Here is a 17,761-nt window from a genome sequence, read left to right as displayed (position 1 = left end):
CTGACTCTTACACAATCCAGTCCCGTGAGTGACCACCCAGAAGCCAGACTCATTTCTTTACTTCAGCTATAACAACAGCTACTTCTTCAGAGCCTCCCTTCCTTTCTTGGCATCTCCCCACCCTTCTGTTCCCCAAGCTTGTGTTGGAGAAAGCCCCTGTCTGATCTGTGCTTTTATTCCTTGTATATGTGGCCTCTGTCTTTGCTTTTGGCCCAGCAGTTACACAAGCCCTCTGCCCTTTCCCCAAGTGGTAAGTGGAGAATCTGCTTGCTGCTGTGGCGTTATACACATCTTAAACTTTGGTTTGGGCTCCCCTCCTTTATTTTTAAAGGCTGTATTATCTGTGTGTTACTGCCAGACTCTTGAATTTTCTCAGCACAAGGGGAGAGAGAGGACCATAGTCCTCCCTCAACTTCATATAGTGTGGTTTTTGAAAACTTCTCTGGGAAGCGTCCCATCCCCTGGTGCTATTGTTTTGTAGATTGGGGATCTAGGGAAAGAGTTTTATGTTCATACCAAAGTAGTTAATGATCCATGTACATTTCTGAGCAGGGGACGGACAGGCAGGGCCCTCGTTTGGTTCCTCTACTATTTACTGCCTCAAGGGTCCTGCCAACATCAGCTGGAAGAGAGGTGGCCTGTTCCCAGCTGAGGTTGGCTTTCCTTGCATTTTGGGGCTGTAGTGGTATTTGTACTGAATCCTTCTCCTCAACCCCATGAGTCTTATGCAAACTGTATGTACTTTACCATCACTGCCAAGTTTCTTTAGCCATTCCTCCCATGACGGTATCCTCAGGAGACTTGAGGCAAGTGACCATGCTGCTTGTATTACCCACAGGAACTGGGGACTCGCCCCTGCACCCCCCCCCCATAAGACTGCTGCTTGTATTTATATAATTTAATCATTGTTTAGCCTGTCCTATGGCATCTAGGCCTCCAGGCTGTCTCTGGATCATATAGGACAGGCTCAGGGCAGGAAATTGTGATCAGGTTCGGTGAAAGGTTTAAGGGCCCAGTGGGCTTAGAACATGGCCTTTCTTAGTGATCTAAGACTCCTGTTTACTCCCTAAAAAGGGAGTCCCCAGTTCAGCTTACAAATAGCATCAAGTTTTTCTATTATCCGTTAATTTCCTTAAAGCTGACTCTCATGGAGGGGGCAGGGTTGGTTTTATGACTAACCTGTGTATAATCTCTTATGTGCACATTGATATGTAATGTTCAATCCCCAGATTTACGTAAAGTGAGTTAGCCCAGGGAGGCACTGACAGAGGAAGCAGGGTCTGGGTCTCTCCTTACAGCCCCATTTATGCTATGAGGAAAGGAATGCTCTGAGGACATAAGAGAGAGGAACCGAAAGCTTGAGCTTTTGAAAAATGCCTGTCCCAGGTGTGCATCTCCTGTGGCCTCACCACCTCCTTCAAATTGCCAGCATTCCTACCCTAGAACCAGTCCCAAGTATGTGGATGGATTGACCAGGAGCAGATGATTACAGATACTCCTAACGTGGTCCAGTCCTGAGGTGCTACCTGATTCCATGGATCAGGAAGGACCTAAAGGCCTTGTGGGCTGGTCTGTCACCAACAAGGACCGTTACCACGAGCCCAAGTATTTTCCATGTAACGGGGAGGCCTTGGGTCGCTTGGCTACCAACAGGAATTCCCTCCGCATGCCATCCAGGGAGACCCCAAGCGCCACCCTTTATCATCCCTGTGTGGGTAGTGCAGGGAATTTTCCAAATCTCTGCTAAGTGTGGACAAGTCAAAAGTTGTTTTTCTACAACCTGTAATCTAGAATCACAGTGGCAATCATGTTTTTGAAGGAAATGTTGCAACATTTCAGAAAAGAAGACTGGAATATCTTGGCATTTCATGACCCCTGAGCTTGAGTTGAAATAAAAAGAAGTGGCCCACTCCATCACAAACAGCTTAGGTTTATGTTTTTGTTGCCTCCCAAAGGGGGGGGGGGGGGCGGGGGAAGGCAACTTTCTTAAGGTGTTTTTCTTTGAAAACCAAAAATAAAACAAAACCCCTACAAAAAACTGTTTTTGAGGACCAAATGTATTCTTCGACAATAAGATTGAAGAGGAAATATCCAACTCTTATCCTGAGAAGGTTAATATACAGCTGCTGGGAAGAGACCTGTAGGAAACCGTGCCTGCCATTGGCTGTGACCTCAGATCCCTGCAGTCAGTGATGGACCCTGGATGGAGTGGGGCCACTGAGGACCCAGAGGATGCCCTGGAGCAGATCTAGGGTCTGCTCCAAAAAAAATCAGGGAATGTTTCGCCAGGACTTTGCTGCTCTCGCTCTCTATTTTAACAGTATTTTATATGGAATCTATTGAATTTTATCATGTATCCTATGCTCTGTGTGTGTGTGTGTGTGTGTGTGTATATATGCATCTATCTTTTGGTCTGGATGACTGACTTCACTGGGAAATTTTGCACACGTGTACTTTAAGACAATGTATAGTAATAAAAGTAAATATGATAATACAAGATGTTTCTTAATCAAATTCAAGTCTGTCTTGAGTGCTTGAGGCAGGCACAATGGTGGGCATTGGGCAAAGGTTTGGGGGCAGTTGAAGGAGTCATCATGGTCATACTCCATCATCTCCCCACTGAAGTATGTGGCAGCGTTGACCACAGGACTGTTACCTAAGTGAGAGTGAGAGTTCGCCCTCCTGCCCTCCCTTCCACTTGGCCATGGTCCCATGGGTAAGAAATGTCTGAAGTCAGATTTGAACCCAGGTCCTCCTAATTCCAGGCCTGGACCTCTCTCCCCTGTGCTACCCAGCTGCCCAAGTCTTCCTATTGGCACTTTTTCACCATAGGTTAATCAGATGGGTTCATGGAGTGTGCCAGTTCCTTGTTTCCTTCCCTTTGCCACTCCAAAAAAACAATCTTGGTAACAAATACACGGAAGCCAGCATCTCTCTATTGCCTGTTCTCTATTGGCAGTGCCCTGCCAGTCAGCCAGGAAACAATAAGCACCTCCTATGTGCCAAGCACTGTGCTAAAGTTCACTGCTCACAGTCTAAGCAAGTCCTATCCAGGATAAGCAGGAAATAGTCATGAGAGGGAAAGCACCACATCTTAGGAGGGATAAGGAATGGCTTCCTGGACTCCTTAGAGGGAGAGCCTCCCAGGCATCAGGGCTCAGCCCCCCAGAGTGCCCAGACTAAGGAGATGAAGGTCAGCATTGCTTCATCAAAGAGGCTTCAGAAAAGGGCCCAGATCAGGGATGGGGGAAGGAGGCTAGGCTAGGAAGGGGTTTTGATCTTGGAAGGAACAGAGGGAGCAGCTGTAGTTTATGGAGAACGGGGGAACCTGCAAGATTTGGCCTAGCTTAGGTACCACTTCCTTCTGGAAGCAGGACATCCTGCATCCTGGGGGATACCAACTTCTCACTCAAATTTGTCTGTGCTTGTTCTGGTTCTCTTCTCTCCCTCTTTTTTAAATCCTTACTTTCTGCCCATCAGTGATACTTGAAAGATCATGGAAATCAGAGGAAGTACCACAAGACTAGAGAAGGACAAACAGCCCAATTTTTATACAAAGGTAAGAGAATGGAGCCTGAAAACAAGAGACCAGGAAACTTGACTTTGATTCCTGGGGAAATTCTAGAACTGATCATGAAGGAATCGCTGACCCACCAATGGTGTCAGGGAGGAGGTGCCTGGGCCTGGAGTCCAACAGACCCGAGTTCACTTAGGCTTGTGTCCCCAGTCGAATCACAATTCTCTGGTTTGCTTCTTTGTTGGTTAAATAGGGGAATAATGATAGCACTGACTTCCCAGGGTGGTTGTGAGTATAAAATGAAATAATGTTTGTAAAGTGCTTTGTAAAGCACTTAGCAGCTCTATATAAACAGCTATTGGAAAAGCAAGCAGAGGGGATAGTTAGGGGTGGAATGAAAGCCAGACCTAGAAACTAGAGGCCCTGGGTTTAAATCTGGCCTCAGACACTTCCTAGCTAAGTGACCCTGAGCAAGTCAATGCCAATTATCTAGCCTTTATTGCTCTTCTGCCTTGGGACCAATACATAGTATTGATTCTAAGACAAGGGAAAAAACTTATGTGGAAATTTGTTATTAAGTTAAAAAAATGAAAAATGAAAATGAAATATTTGTATAACCTAGATTGAATTGCTTACCAGCTCTGGAAGCAGGGGAGGGAGAATATTTTTTGGGTTCCATATTCTATCCCTCTCCCTCACCCTTGGATAGGATATCTGTTATATAGGTCAAGTCAGGCAAAACCCCTTTCCTTTTATTGAAAAGATCACTAAGCCAGAAGAGGAAGATGTTGGCAATAGTTTACCTGAATTTTAGCAAAGCATTTGATAAAGTAGATCATAGTCTTGTTGCAGAAATGAGATAGGAATCGGGTACAATCAGATGAATTCTGATCCAGCTCAATGGCCTCATCCAGAGTTAATGTTTCAGTGTCTGTAGTGCCAGGTCTTGAAGAGAGTAGCTGAGGGATCTTTGCTTGGTCTTCTGTGTTCCCTTCTTATCCACGACTTGGATAAAAGAACAGATTGTAGACTCGGCAAACTTGTGTGAAGAGCGATTATTATTATATTATATTATTATTATTATATTAAATTATAAGGACCAGAGTCCTAATTTTACTATAACACTTGCAAATTACCCAGAAGGGATAATGAACACACCCAATGATCCTCAGGATCCCAAAGGGTTATCTGTTGTTCAGTAGCATCTGTAAAGTGCCCCAGGGACTTTGGGATGAAAAAGTTGGGGATGAAAGAAAAGAGAAAGATAGCCCTTATGCTTAAGGTGTTCACAATCTAATGGACAGATTAGAGCCTTAGGCTGAATTTAATAAGATGGGTTCATTTCAGATAAATGGATTTAATTTAATAAGATGAGTTTATTTGAGATAAGCAGGCATAATCTAATTAGATGAGTTCATTGGAGATAAAGTGGGCAAAAGCCATCCATTTCACATATATAAGAGGGGGGAGGCATGAATAGACAGTGGTTTGAAAAGGAAAACTCCAATACAAACAGGGTAGCTGTTGATATAGGGTCCAAAGAACAAATTGGATTCTAGACAATAGTAGGAATATGGCAGGGTGGGTGACAGCCCTTTGGTCAGACAAAAATACAGAATTTGTGTTTAGCCTTGGGTGACATGGGGGAAGAAGGATCCTGTGAACATGTCAAGAAGAGGGCAGTAAGGGAGGTGAAGGGCCTGGAGTCAGTGACCCATGAGGGTTGGCTCATAGCAATGGACCCAGTTTAGCCTGGAGAAAAGAAGACAAAGAAGTGACAAGAGATCTGTCCTCTCCCAGAAGGGGAGGATTTATTTATCCAAAGAGCCAGAAGGAGCCTTGAGGCCATCCTCCCCATTTCTGTCCATTAAAATGGAAACAGGATAAACTACTCACTGAGGGTTTCCCAAGGAATAATGGTCTGAGACTATGTTGGTGTGGGGTGTTACTGGGGAGCTTCCTTTCTTGTCTATGGGAGGCGAGTTGGTGGCTCTGTCAGCTCTCAAATTCTGGGGTTCTAGAATTCTGGGATCTGATTTTCATCTTGTGTGGGACCCTTCTGAACTTTGTCGTGTGTAGTTTTGTACCCGTAGCCCTGTGCCAGGGCCGAGGGGAGCCTCATGACCCACAGTGTTTGTTAGAAAAATCCAAGGATTTCACTTTGCAAATGAGGAAACTAAGAAAGAAAGGGAAGTTGCCTTGCCCATGGGTCACACAGCAGGTTCATGATGGAGCTGGCATTGGAACGTGGGCCTTCCAGAGCCATTTCTACATCCCAACTCAGTGGCATATGAATAAACCTGAAAAGGAAAAGGGGATAGGATAGACAGAGTCCCAAGCCCTCTCACGAAAGAAGGAGCCTACAAGTCTATAGACCGGGATTTCAGTCATTGTTTCAGTCACCTCCACCTCTTTGGGACCCCATCTGGGGTTTCCTCAGCAAAGACACGGGAGTAGTTGTCCATTTCCTTCTCCAGCTCATTTGGACAGATGAGGAAACTGAGGCAGAGAAGGTAAAGGAACTTGCCCAGGGTCATACAGCTAGGAAGTGTGGCTGAGACTGGATTTGAACTCGGGAAGAGTCATGCCTAGATGAAAGCAGAAATATTCCTGCTTCAGATACTTATCTGTGTGACTCAGGACAAGTTATTTAACTTTGGTCAGCCTCAGTTCCCTCATCTATAAAATTGGGGTAATAATAGGTAGTTATGAGGATCAAATGAGATAACATGTATAGCACATTGCAAACCTCAAATGTCATAGATGTATCTGTATATGTTTGAATGTATATATATAAAATATATATATCTCACTCACTGGAGGGCATACTAGAGAAATGACATATATGGTGCTTTAGAGTTTGCAGAGCACGTTACACTTATTATACTTATATATTATTTACATAATATGTCATATATAATATATAATAATATAATGTTATATAATTATAATTTTTAGATAATTATGTTATAGAATTATAATTTTATAATAATATAATAGAACATATAGTGGTATATAATTATATGATAATTTAGCATATTGCTAATAATATATAATAATATGTTATAGAATTATAATTTTGGGATAATTATATGTTATAGAATTATAATTTTATAATTATATAATAATATAATAGAACCTATAATGGTATATAATTAGATAATTAGATAACATATTACTATACTATATTATGTATTAATATATTATAGGACAATTATAGGATTAATATAGGATCAGCTGCTTAGGGTGGGAAGGACCCTTAGAGGCCTTGAGTCCAACCCCTTCATGTGACAACAAGCCCAGAGATGAGAAAGGACTGCTCAAAGTCACTCAGCTACCATATATATGAAGCAGCCTTTAAATTCAGGTCTTCCTGAACTCCCAAGCATTACTGAACCGGAACCTGGAAGCAGCTGGGTAATGGAGCCCTGGTGTTAACATCTCCCTTTTAGAGGAGAAAATGAAAGCTTAGACAGTAAGTAATCCTAAACAACTCTCAGGCCTGGGATTTGAACCCAAGTTTTCCACTCTGCTGCCTCCTTCCCAATGAACCAAAAGCATCTTCAGTGACCTGGACCACAGCCGTCCTGGGGGGGTGGAGGGAGTGGGAGATAGTAAGTAAGAAATAAAAAATAAGACAGTAAGAAAGATGCAGGGGATGGGCCAAGTCTCTGTCCTGATCAGGGCACACCTGAGCACGGCTTGTGCTAAGAAGGGAGCATCACCCTTTTGGAAAGGACGAAATCCCTCTCCCTCCCTTCCTCTCTCCTTCTTTTCCTCTGTGTGTATATAGGAAATCTGTGTATTACATGCACTCATATATGGGCACAGAAATCACGTATGCATGTACCTGTGTAAATAGATATGTAATATACATATTTATTTCAACAGTGAGATTCATTTTGACTATATTTTGACTTATTCCTAGATCTTAATTTTAAATTGGAGGCTCCAGTCAGTTCTTGGACCTCTGGACATAGATTCCTCTGTTCTTAGGTACTCCAAAACAGTATTTCCCTCCATAAAAGCAGATTATTAGATAAGGAGAGGAGGAAACTCCTCCCGCTAAGTGAGGGCACTGTTTATCATCCCCTGTGGGGATGGGGAGGAGTGGATCATCTAGATGGACAACTTCCTCATAAACTATTCACCAGTCACAGTTATCTTGGGATGACTGAGGGAGAGGCTGAAAAATGGGCTCCCAAATGATATTTATAGACCTGCATGAAGGGACCTCCTTGTCTTTGATTCTAGAGAGGATCACCGACTATTTCCCCCCAGAAACCAGCCTCTTGAAACTTTTAAATGTCACAACAGCAAGCACCTATTGGGTATTTCTGTGTGCCAGGTATTCTCCTAAACCCTGGAAATACAATTACAATCAAAAAGGAGCTTAAATTAAATCTAAATTTAAAAATACAAATACAAGCTCAAGGAGCTTACATTTTCCTGGAGGAACACAAAATACTTAAAAAGGAGCTAAAAATCTGGAAGGGAGACCACAAAGTTATGTGAAGAGGCAGGAGAGTAGGAGAGGAGTGAAGGATTTGGTGAATTCTTTGAGTTCAGAGGCCATCTTTTGTCTTTCTCTGTATCTCCAAGTGCCTAGAGCACACTAAGGGATTAATTGATGACTTGTCTTGAGTCTTCCTGATTGGATGAGCCTTTTGGGAATTCTGAGTGACTACAGGGTTGATACCTATGTTTTCCTTTTTTTTTTTTTTTTTTTTTTTTAACCCTTACCTTCTGTTTTAGAATCCATAATATGAGGGGTGGGCGGGTGGCAGCTGAGTGGCTCAGTGGCTCAGTGGATTGAGAGCCAGGCCCAGAGATGGGAGGACTTGGGTTCCAATCTGTCCCCAGACACTTTTTAGCCATGTGACCCTGGGCAAGTCACTTCCCTCTCCATTGCTTAGCCCTTACTGCTTTTCTGCCTTAGAGCCAATACACAGTACTGATTCTAAGATGGAAGGTAAGGGTTTAATAAATAAATAAAACACCACACATGACCATCTCTGCATCATTGATTCCATGTATCTTAATCAATGGATTTTCCTATCATTTTTCTGTCAGACCTTCTGCTTATCTGGTGAAGCCTATGAGCCCTTCTCGGAATAATGTTTTTATAAAGTCACAAAATACTTGGGATTACATGGGAAACCAGTTATATTGGAAAGCAATTGACCTGAGGCATTTTTATTTATTTAATGTTCAATATTATTTTATTTAATTTTATAATATTTAAACCCAGGCCTGCCTGGCTCCAAATCCAGGGCCATCCTGACATGTCATACCAATATGTTTAGAATGTAATCCAAAGGAGACAAGTAGGTAGCAGAGTGGATAGAGCACTGATCCTGGAGTTGGGAGAACCCAGGGTTAAATCTGGCCTCACACGCTTCCTAGCTGTGTGACCCTGGGCATAAATCCAATTTTCTTGCCCTTACTGCTCTTGGAACCAATACACAGTAATAATTCTAAGATGGAAAGTAAGTTTTTTTTTTTTTAATTAATTAAGATTATTGAAAAGTAAGGATTTTTTTTAAATCTAGGAAGAAATAAGGAGAAATAGGTTGTCACCTGTCCTGCACCTACACTAGGTAACATAGTAGATAGCATGATAGGTTTGGAGTCAAAAGGACTTGGGTTCCAGTGTGTCCTCAGATGCTTCCTAACTGTGTGACCCTAGGCAAGTCGTTTAACCCCAATTGTATAGCCTTTGCTATCCTGAAGAGAAGAAATTTTTTAAATGTAATACAAAGAATTACAAAGGAAAGGAACTATATCAAAATAAAATTATTTTTAAAAATGATCTTTAAACCCACAAGCCTGTGGAACCCAGGTGAAGGCCTGCCCTATACCCAGAGACCTCGATCTAGATCTCTTTGATCCTCCCCTGGGGAAGAGGGAGGACATGGTCTGGATCACTCTCATCACCACTTCTCTCTCGTCCCTGGTCCTCTTGTCGTTGATTTTGTTCGGGTCCGAATGGATGGCCACCCAAGGAGCACACAGAGACAAAGCGCGCTAGGGGAGCTCAGCCAGAGAGTTGGGGGTGGGGGGGGGCGTAGTCAGAGTAAAGATTATATATGTTTGGGGAGGCGGCTATCGGCAGACTGGGGCGCCCTGCAGTTCTTGGAGTAGCCTTTGTAGTTAGTGGTTTGGGGCTACCTCCCCAAGCATGCAGGGTTTTATGCTACATTTGGGAGCCTAATAACACCCCATTGTTAGTGACCGTGGATTTCTCTAAAACATCCTGACCTGTTAGTAACTTTGGGTTTCTGGGAGCCCTCCTGATCGGGGAGTCCCTGGCTTGTGGTTGCTTAGTTTCTGTGTCATAACTTTGGGGTTTCTACAGTTTCAGTGGGTGTAAACAGAGGGAGGCAGGGGAAACTGACCATGCCGGGAGTGGGAGTGGATGGGAAGCCCAGAGAGCAGGGCCTTGTCTGGGGATCCCCGTCCATCCATCAGCCCCTGCCCTGCTGCCCCTCTTCCTTCCTCTTTAGACCCTGAAAGTCAGCTGAGAGACCATTCCTTAGCCAGGGCTGTTTCCTGGCTCCTCCTGGGGAAATTCCTCCTGAAGCGGTTTTTAGAGGATTAAAGACACTGGAAGAGAGTTCCTTCCCCTCTGAAGATGGGCTCAGCCCAGTGTCGGTCAGCTGCATCGTATTCTAGCCCTGATGGCCTTTTTTCCCAGCTCCTGGTTGGAATTGGGACAGGAAAGGTCCCTTTGGAGTCACCTGACACTCCCTTGGCCAGGCAGCCCAGCCATGGTATCGGGGAAATTCCCAGTCCTTGTTTACCTCCCTCTGGGCTCCGGGCCTCGGATCTGGGACCTGGGGGGAAGGGAGAGAGAAGGGCCAGCCCAGACCAACCTTATTCTCCACCCCCACCCACATGCCTCGGTTTATGGGTCCTGGCCTGGGCTTCTTTGTCCATCGGCCTTCTCCTGGTTTTCAGAGATGGAGGAGAGAGCCGACCTTGAGTTCTTCTCCGTGGGCTGGGACATCCCCTAAATGCCCCTGCTGGGGAAGGGGAAGGCCTCCCTCCCATGGCACAAAGAAGGTTCCAGGGGAAAGCAGAGTCATTTCCTCTAGAGCCAAGTGATCTCACCGTATCCTGCTTTCCATCCTCTCGCCACGGTTGGGTTCAGTAGGGGCAAACAGAGAGAGGCATGGGAAGCCAACCATGAGAAGGCAGAGGTGCCACCCTCGGGCAGCCTCTCTGGCCGGACCGAAGGCTCCCAGGGACCTTTAATCCTCACCCTCACCCTTAGGAGATGTAGGAGCCCCGGAGCACTCAAAGGGTCCGAATGCCAGCCCCGTCCCATAACAGTCTCTAGGCTGATCTCTTCCCCTTACTGGGTTTGGGCTCCACCCCCAAGAAAACTGGCAGCCTGGAGGGAAATGAGTCACGCCTCCTTGTCATGGGATCTGGGGGCCGGTTTGGGCTCCACTCTCACTCCCTGACTCCCTTCTCTGGCTCTTTCTGGGTGCTGATCCCCATCCACATACCACAGGTGAGTCCATTTTCTTCTCTGGTCGGGGGAGAGGGAAGGTCAGGACTGATGTTTTCTTTCCCTCTTGGGTCCCATCCTAGAAACACTTGTGGTGAGTCTTCCCTCCTCTCCGTTCCTCTGTTTTCCATCACTTACTCTAGTCCCTGCCTCTCTCTCTCTCTTTTTAATTACTTATATTTGCTTTTAATATCTTTTCTCCTCCGTCCCCAGAGAGCTAGAGCTAGATCTCTTAATATTTAAAAAAGAGAGTTCATGGGAAAGCAAAACTAACCAGCAGATCCACTAAGACGACAGCAGCTGCAAGTGCCCCCAACCTCTGCCCAGGAGGGAACGAGGCCCGTTTTCTCCTCTCCTCTTCGGGGCGAAACCTTCTTATTACAATGATACAATTTTGATTATTTTTTTGTCTCGCCATTTTTATTAACATCATTATGGTGTTATGGAATACATACAATATGGATTGTAGTCCTAGCTCTGCTACTTTACTGGGCATCCCTTGAGATGAATCTCCCCATCCTTCTCCACCTTCTCTGAGTTCTTCATAGCCTTTGGTAATTAAGACATGACAATATTCCATTCTATTTGTGTTGCCACTGGTGGTTTGGCCATGCCACAATGGAGGGGCATCTTCTTTGTTCTCAGTTCTTTGCCACTTCAAAAGGGCCTGCTATAAATATTTTAGGGGTATCTCTCTATCTTGGACCTTTTGAGGGCATGGTTTGGCAGGAGGATCTTTGTGTCAAAGGAGATGGACATTTTAGGCCATTCCCCTTTTTTTTTAACCCTTACCTTCTAGCTAAGTATCAATTCTAAAACCCCAGAGGGGCAAGGACTAGACCATCAGGATTAAGTGACTTGCTCAGAATCACATAGCTAGACAGGGTCTAACATCAGATTTGAACCCAGGCTCCCCCAATTCCAGGTCTAGTGCTCTATCCACTGTACAACCGAACTGCCCCTTAGGTCATCTCTCAGGATAATTCTAAATTGCTTTCCAGAATGGTTGGAGCCACTGATAGCTCCACCAACAATGTATTATTCTTTCCACTACTATTCCAACAGTGACTGTTTCCATCTTTTGTCATTTTTTTTTTTTAAACCCTTACCTTCTGCCTTAGAATCAATACTCTTTATTGGTTCCAAGGCAGACAAGCGGTAAGGGATAGGCAATGGGGGTGAAGTGACTTGCCCAGGGTCACACAGCCAGGAAGTGTCCGAGGCCAGATTTGAACCCAGGACCTCCCATCTCTAGGCCTGACTCTCAATCCACTGAGCCACCCAGCTGCCCCATCTTTTATCATTTTTGCCAGTTTTCTGGGTCTGGCTTCTTTCAGCTTGGAGTCATGGTTTCTATCCCCTCTATAAAGGGAAGATAATAATAATTCCTACTATATGCCAGGCCCTGGGCAATGTACCTGACAATGATCATCTCATTTTATTCTTATGCAACCCTAGGAGGTGGGTGCTATTATTATCACCATTTTGCAATTGAGGAAACTGAGGCAAACAGAGCTTAAGTGACTCATTGAGTATCTAAGGCAGGTCTGAACTCAGAACTAATGCCTCCAGGCCCAATTCTATATCTGTTGCTCTTTGGACTTCCGACTCCTCCTTATTAAAATAGATGAACTTCTCACAATCCTTAGTCTTGAAATAGCAATGTGGTACAATGGAAAGAGCATTTGAACTTGGAGCCTAGGAATGTGAGTTTGAACCCCAGCTCTGTCATCAACCAGCTGTGTGATGTTGGACAAGTCACTTTCCCTTTCTGAGACCCATTTATCTAATCTGTAAAATGAAAGCAGGGCAGCAAAGTGTACCAGCGGATAGAGCCCTGGCATCAAGAAGACTCATCTTCCTAAGTTCAAATCCAGCTTCAGACACTTACTAGTTGTGTGATGGACAAGTCATGTAACCATACTGGCCTCAGTTTGCTCATCTGTAAAATGAACTGGAGAAGGAAATGGCAAACCACTCCAGTATCTTTGTCAGGAAAGCCCCAAATGGGGTCAGGAAGAGTCAAACCTGGCCAAAAAAACCAACTCAACAATAGTAACAAAACCAGGAGAAAAATTAAAGCATCGTACTAATCCCTTCCAGTTTTGCCATCCTATGCACGAAAGTATCTATTAGTAGGAATGTTCTAGGGGCAGGTAGGGTAGGTAAGTGGATAGAGAGCCAGAGCTAGAGTTGGGAGGTCCTGGTTCAATTCTGGCCTCAGGTACTTCCTAGCTGTGTGACCCTGGGCAAGTCACTTAACCCCTATTGCCTACCCTTGCCCTTTCTTATTGTAACTGGGACAGAAAATAAGGTGTTGTGTTTTGTTTTTTTTTAATAGTAAAGTTTTGTGAACTTATAGGCAGCATTTGGGAGTTCTTTTTTAACTTTAAGTTTTATAGAGTAAAATCAACCTGTGACTAGGGCTTTGCTATGCTGGCAAATGTTTTTAACAACTGACTCCCTGAAAAAAATGAATGCAGGACATATTTTTTAAGTTAAATTTGCATTATTAATATTTTCTCCATCACTTTCTTAAGTTTAGACAGTCAACAGAACAAAAAAAAATCAGCCCTAATTTGTAGCACTTGCCTGTTTCTGAGGTATAAATATTTACACTGAATATTTAACAATCAGCTTTTCCAAACCACTAAGAATTGACTCTAGCTTACCCCTGGGGGGGACTATTCTGTGATCTTTAATAAGGTGATGCGAACTTTGGACAAAGAATGTGCCCTAGACATCTTTCAGGGTAGGACTTCTAGACCTGGGGGTCCATGAACTTGTTTTTTAAAAAATACTTTAATAGGGGGCAGCTAGGTAGCTCAGTGGATTGAGAGCCAGGCCTAGAGACAGGAGGTCCTAGGTTCAAATCCGGCCTCAGACACTTCCCAGCTGTGTGACCCTGGGCAAGTCACTTGACCCCCATTGCCTACCCTTACCAATCTTCCACCTAAAATACACAGAAGTTAAGGGTTTAAAATTTAAAAAAAAATACTTTAATAACTATTTTTCATTATAATTGCTTCCCTTTGTGTTGCATTTTTGTTGTTGTATCCCATCCCCTTTCCGATGTATTTAAATTTTATTTTTGCATTTAAAAACATGATTCTGAGAAAAGGTCCAAAGGCTTTATTCACCTGACTGACAGAGAGGTCTAAGCCACAAAAAAAGGTTAAGAAGGTTGAGTCCAAACCCCTCATTAGACAGGAGGAAATTGAGGCACCTTTAGAAGCAACTTATCTGAAGTCATGTAATAAAGAGGTTGTCAGAGCCTGGGGTAGAACCCAAATCTCCTGGCTGTTGATCCAGGACTTCTTTCCCACTATCTCTCTCTCTCCCTCCCCAGCATTTCAAGGTTTTATTGAGCAAGATTGTTTAAAAAAAGGATGATTCCTATTGTTTTTAAGTCTTTGGAATTTCAGGAAAGCTACATATAGGGACACACACACACACACACACTCTCTCTCTCTCTCTCTCTCTCTCTCTCTCTCTCTCTCTGGAATGGCCACTCTGGAAATCCTTGTTCGTAGATCCAGGCATGAGCATCGACCGATGGAATAGGGGCAGGCAGGGCACCGAGGGGTATCGCTGCTCTGGGAGGAAGGGGTCCTGACCTAGACTTGGCAAGAAGCTCAGGATCCTTGCTAAGGATCGTGGTCCCTCGAGGATTATTCTGTGTGGGCTCAGAAAGCTTCAGTCTTCCTGATGCATCCATCCCGTGTGAACACCTCTCCCTGTCCTCCCTGTGCAACAGAGAAATCGTTTAGGAGTATAGAAGAGAGTTCAGTGGTGAAATCTTGGATAATAGGGGCTGAAGATGATGGGAGACCAGGGCAGAGCATCTCCAGCCCTTGACAATAAATATGGAACCTGGCCATACTACCTGTCCCTCTTCACTGCCCTGTCCCCCACCCCCACCCCAGAATATTATTATTCTTCCTCCTGGGAATTCAGGAGGGTCACCATGATCAAGATGCCCCTATATCGTGCATGAGCTCTCTCCCTTCTCCCTCCATTAGCCTGGTATCCTTTCTTCATGAATGAGAGGCAAATGGGCAAATAGATATAGATATAGAAAGATAGATAAATATTTCCCATTTTAACTAGAAGGTTTGAAAATATAATATGGTGGTTTCATCTTTAGCTCCTTCTTCCCTTCACTTCTCATCCATGTACCCCTTCCCAACCATATTCCTGGTAGTTTTTCTCTTCAAAAGATAAAACCAAGACCAAAGCAAGGGCAGGGCAGCTGGGGATTTGGTCCAAAGCACAGGTCACTGATATTCTAGGAGTAAGCAGAAGTGTTCTGACCCACCAGTGCCTTCACCTTGGCTGTTCCAGGCAATAATCCGAAGGCCCCACTCCTATGGCCCACTTTCCATCCCTGTACCCCAACCACCTATATCTGCTCCCCCTCCCCAGTACACTTCCCAGGGATTAGGGGTAAAGGGTAAGAAGGCATTGGCTGTGCCACGCCCAAAAAGCTATGCCATCGCTTTCATATTTTCATGATGGTCACCTGGTATTATCAGCAATAATGGTGCCCACTAGTCAAAGACACCCTCCACTGAGCTCTCCTCTCCCCACCCTGAAAAATAAAAATGACACCCCTGGGGGAAATGAGATAATAAATAAACTAATAGAAACTCAGGTGAATGGGGAAATAATTTGGGAATGAATGAGAAACACTAGGACAGCTACACAGCTGCACAGAGAGAGGAAACACTATGTAACTTAGCTGGGGAAAACAAACAGTAACTGAAAATCACTTCAGCTAGAGAAAATAGTTAAAACTCAGTGAGTTCTTGATGGCTGGGAGAGAGACTATCAGGAAGTTGTTATAAAAGTTTTGTTTAATGTTTTGATTAGGATAGGGTAGGAGGGAGAGGATTTTCTAAAGTCTCAAGATTATGACCAACTGCCAAAAGAATGTTGGCTTAGGATTGGCTACACACTGTTCTATCTAAAAGACAGCCAGCACTGACAAGAGCTGGAGAGAGAGAGAAGATTTTGGGAATCTCACAAATCATGTCCATGATGAACTCCAGATGTATTTAGGACACAGGAAAACTTTTGCCACAGCAAGTAAATCCAAAGAGGGCTGGGGAGTAATAGAGCTTCCTGTTTGCTGCCCACCAACAACAGAAAAGCACCCTCTCTACCTAGGTCTTGATTGAAGCTCAAACCCTTCTTCTTGAGATCCCAAAATTAGTCCACAGGCTTAGTTGACCAGATGCCACCTCTACTAACACACTCCCAGGCAAAGCTTCTCTCTCTGCCAATTGCTGCCAAGCCTCTGGGGACAAACCTTTCTGAACATTCTGAGTTAGAATGTTCACAGCCTCAGCCAGGTTTTAGCTTGGTCTGTCTTCTTACTATCGTAAGCCTGTCTATAACTTGTAAATTACCTATAACAACCCGGACCATTGAGTTTGCCATTCGTACCCCCCAACACTTAGCCAAGTTCTTTGCACATCGTGAGCTCATTCATTCATTCATTCATTCTCCCCTGGCTGCCCCCCCTGACTCGGTTGTCTCCACAGCACTTTCTCACCTTTATCTTATCTCCCTTTTCTCCTCAGGCCTCCACTCCTCAGTCTGCCCCACTGTTTAGCATTCTCAGTTGGAGATGACCAGTCTCCAAGGAAGTAGAAGGGGGCCTGGTCATGGATCCCCAGGCCTGGGACCTCCCGCTGAAAGGACTCCCCTCAAGTCCACAGGGACAGGTGAGCCTCTTAGGGGAGGGGAGAGGCAAGGAGCCCCCGGGAAATTGGGGGTGGAGAAGGGGACAAAACCATCTCCTTCTCAGGGCCGTGTGCTCCTAGATCATTTGTTCTTCTCCTTCCCTTCCCCCCCTTAGGGCCTGGACACCTCCTGCAGATCCAGGCCGCTCTGACCAGCCATCGGGAATTCATCTTGAGAAGAGTCACGGAAGGTCGTCTAAATGCAGCCCTGGACTCTCTGCGTTCCTGCGGCGCTTTGTCTCGGGCCAGTTATGAGGCCATCTGCTCTGCCCCGACTCGGACGGCCCGCGTCCGGGCCCTGCTGGACACCTGCATCTCCCTGGGAGAAGAGGCCACTCGGGTGGCTTTGGCTGTGCTCCTGGCTCCCCCTCAACAGAGGCTCAGAGGGTGGGTGACCCCCCGCTATTTGGGACCCTCGAGGCAGGGCCATTAAGCGCTTGGAAGAGTCTGAGGGACAATATTTTACTTCCTTTCTTCATTTGTGTTGGTGTTGAAGTTTTTGTTTGTTTTATTTTGTTTTTTTTCACACGCAAAAAAAATACTCGATTACACACATAAAATCTGTATCAGATTGTTTACCGTCTCAAGGAAGAGAGAGAGTAGGGAGTGAAATTAAAAAACAAGCAAACAAATGTTAAAATGATTATATATAATTGGAGAAAAATAAAATATTAATGGTTCTCTTTCAGTGGTTCATGATTTTGAAACATGTCTAAGGTCCCTTCCAGGACACAAAGTTGCAACAACCAAGTGAGATGACAGGTCTAAAGCCCTTTGTAACCTGAATTAGGTGGTTGCACAAGCTGAGCCTAAAATAAAATGAGATGCTTGTTTTTTTAAAAAGTGAAAGTATTGAACTCATGACTTCCAAGGTCCCTTCTTTAGACTCTAGGATCTCTGGATCTGACCCAATAGTAGAGGTAACTATGTGGTCCTGGAGGGAGGAAGACCTGAATTCGAATCTGCCTCAGATACTTATTA

The 17,761-nt window shown here is 44.5% G+C and overlaps 1 protein-coding gene across 2 annotated transcripts; it reads left to right on the top strand.

Annotated features, from left to right (window-relative positions):
• The first annotated feature begins 10,677 nt into the window (after window positions 1-10,677).
• LOC123234629 (receptor-interacting serine/threonine-protein kinase 2-like) lies at window positions 10,678-17,429 on the top strand. Of its 2 annotated transcripts, none has more exons than XM_044660565.1 (3): window positions 10,678-11,036; window positions 16,619-16,762; window positions 16,897-17,429. In XM_044660565.1, exons 2-3 carry the CDS (start codon window positions 16,666-16,668, stop codon window positions 17,211-17,213), a joined length of 414 nt encoding a protein of 137 aa, XP_044516500.1. In that variant the 5' UTR covers window positions 10,678-11,036; window positions 16,619-16,665; the 3' UTR covers window positions 17,214-17,429. The 2 variants fall into 2 exon arrangements, with proteins under 2 accessions (XP_044516500.1, XP_044516501.1); XM_044660566.1 differs by lacking the exon at window positions 10,678-11,036 and adding an exon at window positions 11,077-11,127.
• Window positions 17,430-17,761: the final 332 nt, after the last annotated feature.

Source organism: Gracilinanus agilis, chromosome 2, assembly GCF_016433145.1.
Source record: "Gracilinanus agilis isolate LMUSP501 chromosome 2, AgileGrace, whole genome shotgun sequence".
Classification (NCBI taxonomy): domain Eukaryota; kingdom Metazoa; phylum Chordata; class Mammalia; order Didelphimorphia; family Didelphidae; genus Gracilinanus; species Gracilinanus agilis.
The sequence above is the reverse complement of the archived record's forward strand: the minus strand, read 5'-3'. Positions and strand labels throughout refer to the sequence as shown.